Below are 16,294 nucleotides of genomic sequence, written 5' to 3' on the forward strand. Positions count from 1 at the left end.
CCGGGCCACACAAGCCCTGTTATTATTATAAGCCATTATTCGACCCGCAGCCAAAGCAATTTGTGCAGCGTGCTGGGGAATGGCAGCAGCGCCCGGGGGGGCTGCTGCAGGGCCCCCCACCCTGCTCCTCCCCGTGTTGGTCACCTCCAAATCTTCTCGTCTGGTTGAGGACATGCAGGAAGGGACAGGTTTTGGCCCTATAGTCGCACAGGCAGCTCCGGGGGAAATCCTCGCTCTGTCTGACCCAGGTTGTGTCCCGGGGGATCCGAGCTGGTTTCTGAGCAGCGCAGAGCCCAGCTCTTTATTTTCTGCCACGTCCAAGAGCTGCTGATCCCTGCTCACCCTTCACCCCATCCTTACCCCAGCTTCACAGGTCCATCAGACCGAGAGCAATGGGTCAAGCTCCAAGCTGCTGCAGGTGATTTTGTTGGTCCCAGCAGCTCGAGGGGACCCCAGCAAAGGGCTGAGCTCCCACCCAGCCCCAACACCTCCCTGATCCATGGGGAGAGCTGCCTGCACCGAGCAGCAGGGCTTGGTGCCTGGGGAGCGCGTTGTAAGAGCATCACAGCCATGACCTCCTTCCATCCTGAGCATGCAGGGGGATTAGAAGGGATAAACTCCAAAAAAAAAAAGGAAAGAAATTATATGAGTGGCTCCCCGTTGCAATCCCTACTCCTTTTGCCTCGGAGGTAACTGCTCAGCACAGTGTCCAAGCTGAGCATCACTTCCATGGGTGTGATTCCCTATGAGAAGTGATGCACCCCGTGCCCAGCGAGCAGGAGGCAGCCCCTCATGAGCCCCAATTTCCAGCAACAAGCAGCCAGGGGAGCAGAGAAAGCAGATGGGAAACCCTCTGCAACACCACAACGGAGCTGCCATCAGCCAAGCCATTCCCAAACCCCAAAGTGTAAAGCGATGTTATTTTTGTAGGCACGGATGCGTGCATTACAAATGTATTTTTGCAATTTCTGCAAGCTGATTAACGCTTGGTTATGTTGTGGTACCAGTGGTCTCCATCCTCCACCGCTATTGCCCAAATCCTGCTGGCCTTCTGGGCTTGGCAGAGCTGGAAATAGCACCGAGAAGGGTAAGGACCAGCAAGGGGCAGCTTCCATGGAAAAACAGAGACCTAAAGGCCAGGGCATAGCAGAGGAGGAGGGCAGCAGGCATGTAGGAACAGGGCAGAGGTGATCTCTGGGTCAGAAGAGGCAGCTCGCTGTCCAAACCCACAAGACCTGCTGGGCATGGACATGGATTTTTAGGTTTTGCTTCCGCAGCCAAGAGGAAGAAACAGCTCAAAAGGGATATTCGGGTAAGCTGAGGAACTCACTGGCATAGGATCTAAAAAAATAAGGTTTGTAAGGTGATTCTATACTTCATTTATGGAAGTAAAATCCAAGCCAACCTATTAAATACAGCAACCCTAATTTGGGCTCAGGATGCCGGACCTGTAAAGAGTCGGATGCTGGTGGGTACTTTGGATGAACACCACCAGTGGCTTGCTGGGTTCCTGCAGCATCCTCAGAAAGGAAGCAGCACCAGATGGTCCCCTGGAAAGAGTTAGCACAGACTTTTTATGAGTGGAGAGGAGCATCAACAGCTTTCCATCCTTAGCCTGCTAAAACTGGGAGATTTTGCAGCTGAATCTCAAGGCAGGGGCTGAGGTGGTCCCATAGCTCTGCTGGCTCCCCACGTGCACAGCCCAACGTCTCCACCTGAGATCCTCACCCACAGAGGGGCAGCAGCATCTCCTCGTACCCATGGGGGTCCCACGGCTCCAGGCTAGGACCGTGGCTCCTTGCGTGCTCGTGCAGCGCCTCGCATAGTGTTGGATCTTCAGGTCCACTGCCACGTGGAAAACCCCAAGGTGAGGAGCACGGAGAACCTCCCAGTGCCCAGGTGCAGCAGTTTTTTAAGCCACCAGAGCTGGGCCACGCTAATTATTTTCAGAATGGGTCAAAAAAATCTTGCTGGAGGTGTCCGAGCAGAACAGGCGCATCAAGAAGGGTCTTCCTTTGGTGGATCCATAGCACAGCCTCTGAGCTCGTCCCACAACAGCGATGTTCAAGCCTTGGTGCTCCTCTTCCAGATCAATTTGCATTTTTAGAAGCTAATTTGCAATGCCTCAGACCCTGTGGCCACAAGCAGAGCCTGGCTGAGCTGCGCTCCTACCGCAGCATCTCCAGGGCAGCGCCTTTCCCAGAGCGACGCTGCAAGACTTGACCTGGGGCTGAGTTTGCACCTAGAAGAAGAAAGTCCTGCCAGAAGGCTCTCGGGATCCTACAAGCCAAGAGAACAGGGGTTGGGGTGAGACCAGGGCGAGACCAGGTCTCTGGGGGGAGCTCCTGGCACGCGGCAGAGCCCCTGCACCCTGACCAGGTGCTCCAGGGACCACGTTACCACACTGCGCCCGGTGGTCCCCACCAAAAACCACAGCGAACAAGTGGCAAAGGGCGACCAAACCCTGCTGAGATACTCTGTTCATTTCCTACACCCGTGAACCACACGGACCAGAGTAAACCACTACTTCTACCAACAGCCACAGCCTGCTGGAGGTGGGCACGAAGACGGAGATGCATCACGGTGAGTTTCAGGGCATCTACTGTCCAGCTTGTGCTTCCTGGGATGCTAAATTTTGGGTCGCAGCTGCCAGGAGGACACTCAGCATCTGCTGAGCAAGAGGGGGGATTAAATTGACGAGCCTTATCTCAAATCTCCATGCGCCGGGGCTCCGGAGATTTCGGTGCCAGCCCCCGACGGCGAAGCGCTCGCCCGCTCCGAGCCGAGTTGGGTCTGCGAATCCATCCCACGGCGCAGGGGAATCGTGGAGCTTCCAGAGCAGGTTTATTTGTCACTCTTTGTAAACACGGCTAAACACTGGCTGCCCGAGACTAAACCGACCTCCAGCTCTTTGCCACGTGAGCAAGGTAAGTTTCCGAAACGGATAAACCAGAGAGAAGCCGAATCGGCGCGTCCATGGCAAGCAGAGCCCTGGTGACAGGGGTCTGGCCACCAGGCTGACTCCAGAGCACACAATTGCTGCAAGAAATGCTCAAAACAATGCCCAGAAATGCTTCCTCGAATTCCTGGGTCTCCCCACACCAGCGCTTCACTCACAGCTCCCCCAAAGCCACCTCTCGGCCCTCTCCCAAGGGGCGCTCTGGTCAGCACCAGCAAACAAACGATGGGGAAGAAACGCCTCCGGTTATCAGCTGGAAGGGGCCTGATTCTGCCTTCCCTGACAACTTTGTTGTAGTTTCCCGGTTTTTAAGCGATTTATCTGATTCCTGACTTCGCTAAATAGCTCTGGGATCAGAGGGGGCCGTGCGGCCGCCTGCCACCCGTGGGGGACAGAGGGATGTGGGCGCACGGGAAGGGAAATCCTTGGCCCTGTGCTCGGTTTGTGCAGCACGCAGGAGTTTGGAGGTGTCTCCTGGGTGCACCCAGGAATATTTTGTTATGTGCATCACTTTCAGCACCAGCTGGTTTACACCCGCAGTTTAGATCCCTAATATAATTGAAATATCATGATTTAAAACGATAAAAATAAAAACAAAGCACAAAAAATCAGCAGTTTCCTACAGTTTCTGGGCAGAACAGCCCTTGTAGGATCTCACCCCTGCTCAACCCTGTGCCAGGGTGGAAAAATCAAAGGAAATGAGAAGCTCCCGAAGCCACACACGCACCAGGACGCCTCCCCTCGCAGCACCTATGGCAAAGCAGGTGCCTCGGCCTCCACGGGGCCGACGCTTTGATTCCATCATGGAAACACAATGCAAAAAAACAAACACCCAAATAAACAGACCCAGAAAGCGGCAGGAACGCAGCAAAGCAGTCGGAGACGTCTCACGGTGCTACGAGAACGATGGAAAGCTCAGAGCTCCCTGCACACGGGCTGCTGGGCTTTGGGGCACCATCGGGATAACCCGGGGTGCACCAACAGGCAGGGAAACAAACCTGGGAGAAGCCTCTGAAGCCTCTTCAACCTTTTTTCTTTTTTTTTCTCCCCCTTTTGGGGAAAAATCAGAGTGATTTCCTCGAGGCAGGTGCCAGGGTTGCTGCGGGTCCCGCGGGGTTACCTGCGGCGGGGCCGAGCGGAGGCACGGCGCCCTAATTGCCCTGTCAGGCAGCTGAAAGAAGCCTTTAGCTGATGCCACTTCAAAATGAAATTCTTTCTCTGGCATGGCTATGTCTGATATGCAGGCATCAAAGGGGAGGCAGCAGGTCGCCGATGCCCCGGGCCACGCATTTCCCTTCTAAAGGCAGGAATGAGAGCCTCAGCTCGGGCCGAGGGGGCCCCCCCTGGAGACACAGCAGCAAGAACCACCGCCCCTACACGCTTCCCAGGTTGTGGGGCGAGCCCCCCCTGACCCAGCACGGCCCCACAGGCGCCGTGCAGCCCACCAGCAGCAGAAACCCAGTGCCAGGAGGCTGCGCAGACCCGGCTCTGGTGGCCCCAGGGAGGCACGGAGCCACCTGGAGGCTCTCCATGAGCGCAGGGGACACCACAGCTTGTCCCCGTGCACGGGTGCCCGGTGGGACAGTGGGGTGGAAAAGCCTGGCTGGCACAGAGGGGCTCAAGGGGTGGTTTTTGTGTGGTTTTTTTTTTTCGTGTTGTTGTTTCCAAGAGAACCGCGGGGCCATGCTCGCCTCCCCCCGCGGCTCCCATCTCCTCTCTCCACCTGCACTCTTCAGGGAGCCAAGGCTTTTGGCAAGCTTTCCAGTCCGGTTTTTATTGGTTTCAGCTAAGCTGCCCCTTTTGGAGGGTTGGAGAGCTTCAATCATTAAAAGAAGGGGAAAAAAAAAAAAAAAAAGAAAAAAAGAAAAAAAATGCATCATGCACCCTGCCCCCGCTCCCCTCCCTTCCCACTCCCACAAGGGCCGAGCCCCGTGCGCGCACCCCGCGGTGCCACACGGCCCAGCTCCCCGTTTCCCAAAGCAAACACAGCCCCTCCACGGCGTTTGAGCCAGGAATTTCGGGCCCCAGTTACCTCTCCAACCATACCTGTTTGGCTCTGATCACCTTCCTGCTCGGAAGCAATTTGGAAAGGACGCAGCACAGGTAGCTATTAGCTAACACGTATTTAACTGCTCCAGATATCTTTTCTTTTTTTTTTTTTTTTTGGCATTGTAATGGGGCGATTTGATCTTCAAAGGACCCGTGCAAACCTTTGAAGCTTCCCAAAGAAGCCAATCTCCAGTGGGGAGGGGAGGGGAGGAGGGGGGGGAAAATGTTAATAGTTTTAAAACCTGGGGAATCCTGAAGATGGACGAAGGGTATAAAACCCAGTGGGTTTAGCATAAAGCCCTCAGGTAAAATCTTCACCTTCTTTTCAAATGGATTTTTGGTGGGTTGCTTTGCAAACGCTTGGGCCAGGTTAGCAAGGTCGGCTCTATTCCCAGCGGCCGGGAGCAGCAGCTCTTAATCTCCAGGGACCCTCATCTCCCACGTGGCGCAGCCCCAGCACAGGGGGATCCACGGTACCTCGGCGAGAAATAGAAAGACTGAAATTTGCAAAGCCTTTTTTAGGGGAAAAAGGGAAAGGGGGGGGAAGGAAGCAGGGACAGGGGGGAAGGAAAAGAGGAGATACATCCCCTGCTGCACTCCTGGCCAGCACAGCCTCAGCAGCACCCTGAGAGGTGAGACACAAAATGCGTTTACCTTTAAAATAATGACTCATTTTATTTTTTTCTTTTAATATGTAGTTATAAATATATTTTGTCAAAATATATGATCATTATTGTCAAAAACATTTGCACATAAAGTCATAAATAAGGTCAAGGTGAACGTTTAGTTTAGAGAAAAAAAAAAAGAGTCCAGCTATAGCAAGCAGTTCTGGGGTGGGACGGGAGGGAGAGAGAAGGGGAGGAGAGGGCGGCGGGGAAGGGGAGGGGGGTCAGCGGCACCCGCACCCCTCCACCACCATCTCCTGGTAGTTTTTCAGGACCACCTTGTCATACTCATCCAGGTAGAGCATGGAGATGGCGCTCAGCTCCGTGGGCACGCAGCAGGCCTTGGGGATGCTGGAGTTGACGGAGTTGACCAGCGTCTGCACAATGGCGTGGTTGGTGGAGTTGAGGTGGTCGGCCAGAGGGAAGGGGCAGTCCCCGTGGCAGTAAAACGCCTGGTAGCCCGGGGGAGCCACGATCCAGTCGTTCCAGCCCACGTCGCTGAAATCCACATAGAGGGCATGGCGGCGGCAGTTTTTTTTGTTCTTGCGGGAACGCTGGTGCTTGGGGCTCCGGCGGGCTCTGCGGGTCAGCGCGTGGCCTCGCCCGTCGTGCCCAAAAGTGACCAGGAGCGGCCTGAGCTGAGCCCAGTCCCCGCGCCCTTGAGGTAAAGATCGGCTAATCCTGACGTGTTTGCCCTGATGAGTCTGTGCGTGGTGGAGGTGGGTCACCTCGATCACCAGCCCGTGGTTCGGCTGCTTGTCCTTGGTCCACCGGATCACGGCCGGGCTCACATCAAAGGTCTCCCAGCGCGTCACGTTGTGGTGCACCAGCCGCGTGTCCAACAGGCGCGTAATGGCCTGGGCGCGCTCCGACAGCGGCTTCATCACTTCGTAAATGTTTATCCGGTGGAAGCCCCTCTCCCACGCCGCGCTCGGCTCCTCCACCTGCTCCCGGTACAGCCGCAGCTCCGCCGAGGAGATCACCTCGTTTTCCGGCACGCTGCTGAGGTTGAAGACGAAACGGATCCAGGGAGCCTCGCTGGGGCCCGGGACGGTCTCCAGGTGCTCTGGAGGGGAGCGGGGCAGGGGGAAAGCGGTACAAAAAAAGAAAAAAAACAAGAGTATGTCAGCCTCAGGGCACCCAGCCACAGCTCCCCAGCGCGGCCACGGCTCGAATCCGTGCTTCACCTGCCCGGCACCGCTCCGCTCCCCCGCGCATCCCTCCCGGCGGTGCTGGCACCGCTCGCTCACCCTCCGCACGCCTGTGCCCAGACAGGGTCTGTCCTCCCCGCCTCTCCCTTTCATATTCAGGGAGGTTTTTCCCCTTTTGCTCCCCCCCTAACCCAGGGCTCCATCTCCAAAATCATCTCCTCGGAGCGGTGCTGTGCCAGGGAGCACAGAGGTGCCTTGTTACGGGGCGCAGGGGGCAGGGGGAGAAGGAGAAGCAAATTCCAGCGCCGTAATGATGCGGCTGGATTAATAATTCAGATTTACTTTGGAAAAGAAACATCCGCTAGGAAACATTTGGATCAGATTACAAGGGCCTATTGAATAAACCTTATAAACACACAGCTGTAAGTATTAAATTCGAGTAGGGGTTTTTGGGATTTTTTTTTTTTTTTTCTTAAGAGCAAAACCAGGCAGCGATCGCTTTGATAGTTCAAAAGAAACACACCAGGGGCGAGAGCCCGCCCTCGCTTTACTCCCGCATCCGATCCAGAGCCATTAAATCCACGCAAGCCCGGGGAGCGACCCCGAGACAGAGGGACCGAAGGAAACTCGCTCTTGTCAGCAGAGGCACGGGCACCTCAAAATATCCCCAAAACTCGGGTTAAGCACAGGATGCTGGAAAAAAAATACGGGGCAGCGTGCCTGTCAGCCACACGCCCGGCAGGCTTGGGGGGGAGTTTTTCCTCCCGTAAGTTTAGAGCCGGGCACGTCCTGCTTCTAAACACGTTCGTGAGCTTCCAAACACATGGAAATCCCAATCGCTACCGGGGCTGGGAATCTACCTCCTCCCATCACTGACCTTCATGGTGGAAACTCCTCACGGTGTTTGCCCGGCTGGTCGATCTCTCGGGGTACTGCAGGCTAATTTCCTGGAGGCTTTCCTCCTCTTCCCCGGACTGGAGCCGGTAGAGATCCAGCATGTAAGAAGGGATGACGGCTGACTTGCTGGGCTGAGGCCGCCTTCGCAGCCCAAACATCTGCAGCAGAGTTGTTTCGAAACCCCGCAAGAGTTCATGGCTTTGGGCAGAGCGGCGTCCGGATCCGGCTTGTTGTCCCTGAAGCTCGGCGACTTTCTTCCTGCCGGTCTCGGGTATCAGGCTAGCATGGTTGGTACCTCCTAGCAGGACTTGGCATAGTAGGATGACCATCAGCATTCGGTTACCAGGAATCATGGTGTCTCTGGGGTGGGAAACACGCAACAACAAACAACAAGGAAAGTCAGGGTGAGAAGCGAGCCCCCCCACCCGAAGAAGACGAAGGAGAAGAAGAAGAAGGAGAAAACTTAAAAAAAAAAAAAAAAAGAAGAAAAAAAAAAAAAAAAAAAGGGTAAAAGGGAAAGGGAAGGGGAAGAAGCCCCCGGCGGGTTGGGGGCTCCGGGGCGCATCGCGGGGCTGCGGCGCCCGGCCGCGGGTTCGAGTCCCGCCGCCGGCGGCTGGAAGAAAAAAGTTGAACTCAAATAATTAAAAAAAAAATGAAAATCAAAATTAAAGCCACGGCGAGGAAGAAGAGGGCTGTACTCACTGACAGCAAGCAAGGCATATCAGCACAGTCCATGATTCTGGAGAGCCAGAGCCGGCCCCAGCGCGCCGAAAGCCCCCGGGGCAGCGGCTGCCGAGCGCCTCCCGCGATCGCCGCCCGGGCGCTGTGCGGCCGCCGCCGCCGCCGGCCCCGGTTTTTCTCCCGGCCCCTCCGTCACGTGGAGCCTCGCACACCCCCCCTTTAGCCCGGCCCGGCACGGCCCGGCCCGGCCCGGCCCTGCCCCGCCGCCCCCCGGCCCGCCCCCGGCTCGCCCGGCCCCGCGGGGGGACGGCCCCGGCCCGGCCCCGCCGCCAGGCTGCGGCTGAAGGAGGGGGGGGGGGGGGGCTGGATTTTGGGGAGGGTGTGAGGGGTAATGGGGGGGACAGCGCTGAGCACACAACCCCCAGGGAAAGCCAAGGGGTGAGGGGTGAGGGTTTGGGAGTTTGGGCTCTGGATGTGGCTCTGCTTTCGTGTGAGGGGAGCGTGGAGCTGCTTGGAGATGTAGGGAGAGCCCCCCTGTCCCCCCTGCTCGCACCCTTTGGGCACAGCGAGGTGCCCCTAGGGATATGAAGGGGCCACAAATGATCCCTGTCTTCACTCCCCACCTGCCCTGTGGGTTTTCTCTCCCTTCTCTTCCCCCTGTGACAGCCAGGCAGGTTCCCTGACCCCACAAGGACACCTTCACGAGCCACCCCGGGGCTGCACGTGGCCACCACGGAGGGCTACCAACAGGCTCACCTGGAGGAAGGATGCTCCTGCCGCACAGCTCAATGCCTGCATTGCCAAAGATCACTTCGCAGGGCCAGATTTTGGGTTAGGAGTGTAAGCCGGGCATCCCAGGGCTCAAGGTTGTTCCCTGGTGGGGTCTGGGTCCGTCACACATCAGCTGGGCATGCTGTGAGCAAGGTGTGGAGATGGCAGCTCCTGGGAGAGGATGGGAAGCCACAAAGTGACAAGAGGCAGAGTGAAACAACCCTGTGATAAAAAAAGAGAGCTCCACCAAGGCGTTAAAACACCATCCCTTTGCCTTGCTGAGGTGCCCCTCTGGGTTGGACAAGGCATCGTCCGCAGAGGGACCGGTTTGTAAAACTCTAAGACCAAAAGACACGGTCAGAGGGTTGGCCGTGGGGACTCCCCAGCTGGCAGATGAACCACAACCAAGAGCCGGCTGAGAAATGATGAGTGGAAAGCAGCAGAGTCCCACAAACCACCAGGCCGCCGTGCCCAAGCAGAGAGCGAGAGCGGGGCAGCGCTCGTCAGCTTCCTCACAGCCCCGAGGCACTGCCCCGGAGCTCACACAGCCAGCAGATAGGACTTCCTTTCATATTTCACTTCTTTTTTTTAAAGCTCAGACCTGACCCGTGCATTACAAAAGCCCGGGGATGTCACTGAGAGGACACACGCAGATAAAAGGCAGTGCTGACACTGTAATATCTCTGAGTTATTCCTATACCACTCCGAGTTTAAAAGAAACATCTGTTAGCAAGGTATTTGGACTATGAATCCATCAAAATTTGTGAAATATTGCTATCACCATTTCAAATGTATCACACTGTGTGTTATTCTTAACAAGGGAAAACAATTTTTGGAGTAGCTGCTGTGCAACTTTTTAAAGTCGAATAACATTTTCATTGAAAATATTCCAGTCTAAAAGCAAAGTTTACACAAGGGCCTGCACAACGCTGCTCTGAAAACAGACCTCTGGATAGGGAAAAGCAACTCGCTGCCTCTTTGTGGGAGCAGCAGCGAGATGTGACTCTCCTCGCCTGAAGACCTCAGTCAGATTCGGGTAGGATCAGACAGCGGCTGCGCTGGAAACGTTTTGTTGCTGAGGGATTCAGTCCCACAGCATCCAGTGCCTCCTCTAGGAAGCCGTCCCGTTCAAGCGAGATCCAAAAAGTTACTTATGTAATGCTGGTTAACCATGCCTCTGTGCAAGGAGGTGGCCAGCTGGGGACAGAAAGCCAGCGGAGAGCGATGTGGTTTAGGCTCTTGTAGGAGGCAATGGTGTATTTGAGTAGCTTATTGGTTACTAAGAAGTGTTAGTCATGGGGAAAGCTGTAGTATTTATTCCGTAAAATGTAAATACATAACCCAAACCACAACGGAATAACCATGGATGGAAATAGTGTAGCATTTACTGAAGGAGCTGAAACGCGTTTCTACAGAAGCTGTATTTCCTTAGCCCCATAGAGAGCAATTTACCTTGAACGTAGCTTCTGCTCAAGCCCGTGGAGTTACACATAGGCTGAACTCGGTCCAGGCACGCTAAATAACTGAGTGTGTTATATATTCCAACCAAAAAAAGTCAATGCCAAAATGGAGCTAAAAATACAAATGTGGAAGGTTTGAAAAGCAAACACTGCTTAATTCAGTGGTAGATACAACCTCATATGTTTTAAAGATCCAGCAGATCAAAAATAGGACAGGTTACGTCTCTGCTCTGCGCAAGGCACACCTCAGCCAGCATCACATCTTGCGGGGGTGAGGGGGCACTGCTGAGGTTCTCGCCTGTGATCGGTCCCAGCCGTGCTCAGGGCTCTGCAGCCAGGTTTCTCCCTCGTTGATCTCCACGAAAAACCTTCCAGGGGCTTCTGCAGCTGGACAGCGAGGCTGCTGGGCTCCTCTGGAAGCTGGGCGCCAGCTCACCGGGGATGTCACCCTGCAAAAAATGGCCAGACAAGGTGATTCGTGCACGTACAGCCTGCAACTGTGAGTGAAGTCTTGTTTTGTTGGTGGCAGCGAGAAGCCCAGGGGCTGGCAGGTCTCCTGGAGCCCAGATGCCCAGCTCTGCTTGTGGTGGACGCTAGCTGAGGGGCAATTAGCGTTCTCTTCTTGGATTTGCCCAGATGTGTTCCTGATAAAGTCCCAGCCACTAAAATTTGCCCCGTTCCCAGGTTTCTTGTGCTCAAGACTTACCAGCGGGCACTGCAGGTCGACGTTCGCCACCTCTAGAAATGAGGCCGGCTCTGTTTACAAGGCAAACTTCTCCCCTCATGGCAGCATTTCAGGAGATGCCTCTGGACTCGGGCAGAGCGAAACCTTCCCAAACCAGTTCTTGTATCCTCTGTTATTTTTAGAGCAGCTGCACCTTTTGGGCTCCAAAGTTTGCAAACAACCTGCCTTGGGAAAAAAAAAAAACTTGTCTCACCAGATTTGTGCTTGAGCAGAAACAAGCCTAAAACCATAAATAAATAAATAAAGTCATATGTCAGAGACGTTTTAATGACATGAATTACAGGAGGAGATGCCCATAAGTGTGCTAAGATCAGTTCCCTCCTACCCTTTCCTTTCAACCGCCTAAGCTTGTCAATTAAAACAAAGGGAACCGAGCAAACAACTCCAAGGGATTACATTTTCCAAAGTAGCTCTTCACTAAAGAGCCAGACTCCAGCCGGTGAAAACAAGTCCAGCTGCCTGAATGGCGAAAGGAACATTTCTTACAGCCACACCGAGATTTTTAGGATTTCTCTGAATGCTCCAGAGCTGGCCTGTTCTACCAGTGTTTGCTGCTTTCTCTTGAAAAAAGAAATTTGTACCTCTCCTGAAATACAGGACCGGGCCCAGCCTGGAGTTTCCTTCAGCTTTATATGTAACTGTCTCTCCTGAGGTCTGGATCACATCTAGAACTGCTCCTGAGAAAACAAGAGAATCAGGTTTAGGGCTGCTGTGCTATTCCAAACAGCTTTGTTGTTTTTACAAATAAATATAAAAACACTGCGTGGCAATATTAAAAAGTATAGGAAGTATAAAAGTATACAAGTATAAAAATATATAAAGGCGGTCTTTGGTAATCAGATACACAGCAGCTGAAACAGTAGGATTATCCACTTCTTTCTGGTTTTAAATTTTAAGGATTAATTTTATTGTTTTCCAAGTCCATGAGGAGGTTGGCTGTCCCACGCAGGGAGAATGATTCCTGGTTTCACTTGCTTTGTTCACTCTGCCACTTTTGGAAGGTGCCCAAGACTGAGCAAGCCTAGAAACTTCACGCCTCGCTTTCCATCCATACATTATCCGTCTGCTCCATGAGAGTGTAAGGCCTCTGCAGCTAAATATTGTCCTTATGAGATGCTTGTGTAGTGCATCAAAACTAGGAGGCCTGGTCTTGGGGAAGTGCTTCAGGAATATAATTCATAAAATAAAGCTGAAGCCGTTTTAATCGTCGGTTATTAAAGTTCTCCTGATCTGTGTTATGAGCGCCTCTTTAAGCCAACTGTTGAAAAATCATTTATACATTGACTGGTCTCATCCCTGAGAAGCAAGAAGGACATCCAGAGGATGAGAAACGCATCCTTCCTGTTCCGAAATAGTAGCTGCTCCTAATAAAGACCGTGGCTCTCCTAACGAACACCAGAAGGCCATATGGATATCTCAGATAAGCAGGTTCCTTGCAGATCTGTTGAGTCATGAATACTTTTGGAGCACACCACAAGAGCTGGCAGCTCCCTCAGCGTACAAACCACTTCAGTGTGTCTCCGGCACCGATACGCGGCTGTGTCTGACTTCGGCTGTGACTCTGATATTTCAGATGCTTTGCTCTTCCTCGCTGTCTAGCAACACTGCCAAATCTACCACGCCGCACAACCACATGGCACCTCCGGGGTGCTGACATCTGTCTTTGTCCTTTAATTGTATCTCGAGATCTGCTATCATCAGGAGCTTTAATGATTGCAAACACTAGCACGAGGCATAAATAAGCAGAGCAGGACAACTGCTGCAGGAACAGTTGTAAGAGAACACGCTGGGATTTAAGTGAGTTTGTTCTGAGCGTGTTCACATCTGCTCTATTTGATTCTCAGCAATAGCAAAGGAGTTTAGGGGTAAGCACTATCACCAGTGCTCAGAGGCGTCAGCACATCTCTGAATTTCATATTCCTTAATGTGAGCATCCTCCCCTGAAAACAGAGAGGAGGAATGCTGTTAGGGATTCCCATCTGACCCCAGGTAGGAAGCATGGACATGCCTTGTGGCTTCCACCTCCAGCAATGAAACTGTTGGGGCTTTGTACCTTTGTACCAGCTGCCTGGTGACCGAGTGCGTGCTCACAGGCACTCAGCAGGCCAAGGATCACTCTTGGAAAGTACTCACCCAACAACCTTACACTGTGAACGTGTATGAGGATGAGCTTCCCCCAGATACGTGACGAGCAAGAGATCAGTGCAGAGGGAAGGGCTGCTTCCCCACAACCTCTATACAAGGCTGCAGGTTGGATGGGCTTTGTAGGTCAAGCTAGTTCCATCTGTCCTAGTTCCAACCAAGTGCCCTGTGTGCTTTTATAACCTACTATATTATATTATAACCTTTTATAACATATATAAATGTGCACACACAGATGCAGGGACACACACGTATCCATCACACTTGGCTAAAACTTACCAAGTGCAGTAGGATCCGACCAAGGCCCTCAATGGCTTCTCCTAGCACAAAACAATCCATGTCAGTGCAGCACCTTTGTCAGGGCAACCCAGTTGACTACAGATACCCTACAGGTTTGCTCCCTGTGAAAGGGGTAATGCCCTGTATACCAGAAGGAAGGAGCTAAAAGAACCCCTGGTCCTTCCTGATGAACCTCTTAGCAGGCCATCGCTACTGTGCAGCAAAGCTGTTTTATTATTGATGAAGTGAGCCAAGGAGTGAGGTGTTCTCTGGGTTTATTTTCAAGGTAGAGGCGTTCTTACTTACTGTTACCTGCTCTGCTCTGCTCTGGGGCAACAGAAGACACTTGTAAGTAGCACCAAAGCCCACCATACCCTTTCTGTAAGTAACTATTACCCAAAAGCACCTGAAAAGGAGCACAGCTTGTCTCAACAGTAGAGAAACATAATTAAATTTTTGGTGTTTTCCTCCATAGGCAATTAGCTGTTTTCCCCTTCACTGCTTCCATCACATACAGACACTGACTCAGCAGCCTAAAGCAGGCCTTTAGCTCCCTGGGAAGTTCAAAGGCTCGCTGCAGTGCTGCAACTACTGGGATGCCTAGAGGAAGGCTGGCCTTATGATGAAGGAGTTGATTTGGACTTCAGAAGGTCTAGGTTCAGCTTTGTGTTCCTGTGACACTGGCTGAGCCACCAGGAACCTACTTTAGCCAAGTGGCTAAGCATATGCTTATCAGCAAAGAGTAATTAAAAAAAATGAGGAAAGGAGAACATTAGAATGAAAGGCACGTCAGAGCCTCCCTTCTGGAAGAACAAGAGTGCTTTGAACCATTCTCAGAAATAAAGCAAAACCAAACATCAGTTCTAAACAGGTCCTCACACTCCAGCTCGGTGAAGAGAAGGCTTTCAATCTATTTTGGTTGGACTCCAACCCTTGGGAGCATACTGGGAGAGCAACAAGACCCAGGGATGTTGCCTGATCTCTCATTTACAGCACATGAAATAAAAGTGGTGTTGTTGTCAGGGCATTCACTGCCCCATACATCATGGAGGGACATCCTCACATCTCAGCTGGAGTAGAAAGCTCTGGGCTGATTCTCCCTTGCATCGCTCTGGCTTGAGAAGAAGAGCAGAAGGGAAACATTGCTGGGGGATGGAAGCAAAATCTTCCCTGTAAGAAAGAAGCAAAAGTGAATATGCCTGGAAACCAGGAATTAGACACATTGTAGTCGGAGGTGGGTTTCCAGCATTTTCCAGAAATAGTCATCAGGGCTTTAGATTACTGGCTGGCAGCCACACGGCCCCTGAACTGAAGGGAGGCCAATTTCTTGACCTGCCGGCCTCAATGCAAAGACAGTCTGTGCTCCCTGATACCTTATCCAAATGATGTGGGCAAACCAATGCTGTACGTGTGCACCGTGCGTGGCTAATCCCCCAGGCAAACCAGGCTTTCTGCTAAAGGCCATTTGCAGGACCTACTGATGGTAGTTTTAAAATCCCAGTGACCAAACGGCGTACGGAGAAATAAAACTGAAGAACTGGGTCATAAAAAAAAAAAAAGGGAGAAGAGAGACTTTTAGGAGAGTTACCTAAATTTGTTTGAAGAAAGAAGAAGAACTGCAGGAAGGCAGCACATCTGAGGACATCCCATGCCTCACTTTTTCTTGTATGATGGGACCTTGGGCACAAGGGGCTGCTCATCCATGCGGAGGTTCACCCACTTGGGCAGAAGGGTTTGCAGCGCCAGACCCCTGAGGAGACAGAAGAGGAGAGAAAAGCGATATGGGAGAGAAGTGAAAACCAAGAAGGCAAATTCAGTCTGGGCAGAGGGCCAAGGCAAGGCCAAGTGCAATTCTAGAAAACGGGGCCGAATTCAGAGGCACCAAGGTGTCACAACAGGCAGCGTGGCTCTGCAAAGGTGACCCAGAACGGCACAGCTGGCAGGTGCACAGCATCACCCAGCCATGAAGAGATACGGGCTGAAAACTCGGTGTTTGAGCAGAGGGTTCAAGACAAAGCATGTAAAACGGTGATTTCTGTGTCACAGCCACAGCTAGGGTAACACCACTGTGTCTCGGCACCAGCACCCTGGGCAGGCTGGTGGTGCACTTTGAGGCACAGAAAGCAGAAAGACAGCATCAAGCTAAAAATGTTTTGGCTGCCAAAAACACTCATCTACCCCTTCTCCAGTGGCCCTCAGCAAGTCATCTCACCTCCCATCTCTCTTTCCACGCAGCAGTTAGGTGCAGAGGCAAGGCAGGGCAGGAAATCCTGCTGCCTGTCCACTTCACACCAGGCTAAGCATGCGAAGGACAGAGGTAGGGCTGTGCAGGTTTGGGACTTGACTGCAAGGAGAAAATGGAGTGGATTAAGACACACGACTGGAGAGCAGAACATAAAATGAGAAGGCAATGAGGACTGAGAGTCACTATTGACTTGGGTCAGGGATAGCGGACCCAAACCTCAACCCAAAACCACCACAGCTCCTTTTTCAGA

At 52.8% G+C, this 16,294-nt stretch overlaps 1 protein-coding gene across 5 annotated transcripts; it reads right to left on the reverse strand.

The window, feature by feature from the left end:
* Window positions 1–5,657: 5,657 nt before the first annotated feature.
* On the reverse strand, window positions 5,658–15,549 carry BMP4 (bone morphogenetic protein 4). 5 transcript variants are annotated; one of them, XM_072038041.1, is made up of 7 exons: window positions 15,388–15,549; window positions 11,960–12,055; window positions 11,340–11,543; window positions 10,879–11,082; window positions 9,159–9,344; window positions 7,702–8,081; window positions 5,658–6,739 (listed from the first exon to the last, which is right to left on the reverse strand). In XM_072038041.1, the coding sequence occupies exons 6-7, from the start codon at window positions 8,072–8,074 to the stop codon at window positions 5,898–5,900; spliced, it is 1,215 nt and encodes a 404-aa protein (XP_071894142.1). In that variant the 5' UTR covers window positions 8,075–8,081; window positions 9,159–9,344; window positions 10,879–11,082; window positions 11,340–11,543; window positions 11,960–12,055; window positions 15,388–15,549; the 3' UTR covers window positions 5,658–5,897.
* Window positions 15,550–16,294: the final 745 nt, after the last annotated feature.

The sequence above is a fragment of the Anas platyrhynchos genome, chromosome 5, assembly GCF_047663525.1.
Source record: "Anas platyrhynchos isolate ZD024472 breed Pekin duck chromosome 5, IASCAAS_PekinDuck_T2T, whole genome shotgun sequence".
In the NCBI taxonomy this organism is placed as follows: Eukaryota; Metazoa; Chordata; class Aves; order Anseriformes; family Anatidae; genus Anas; species Anas platyrhynchos.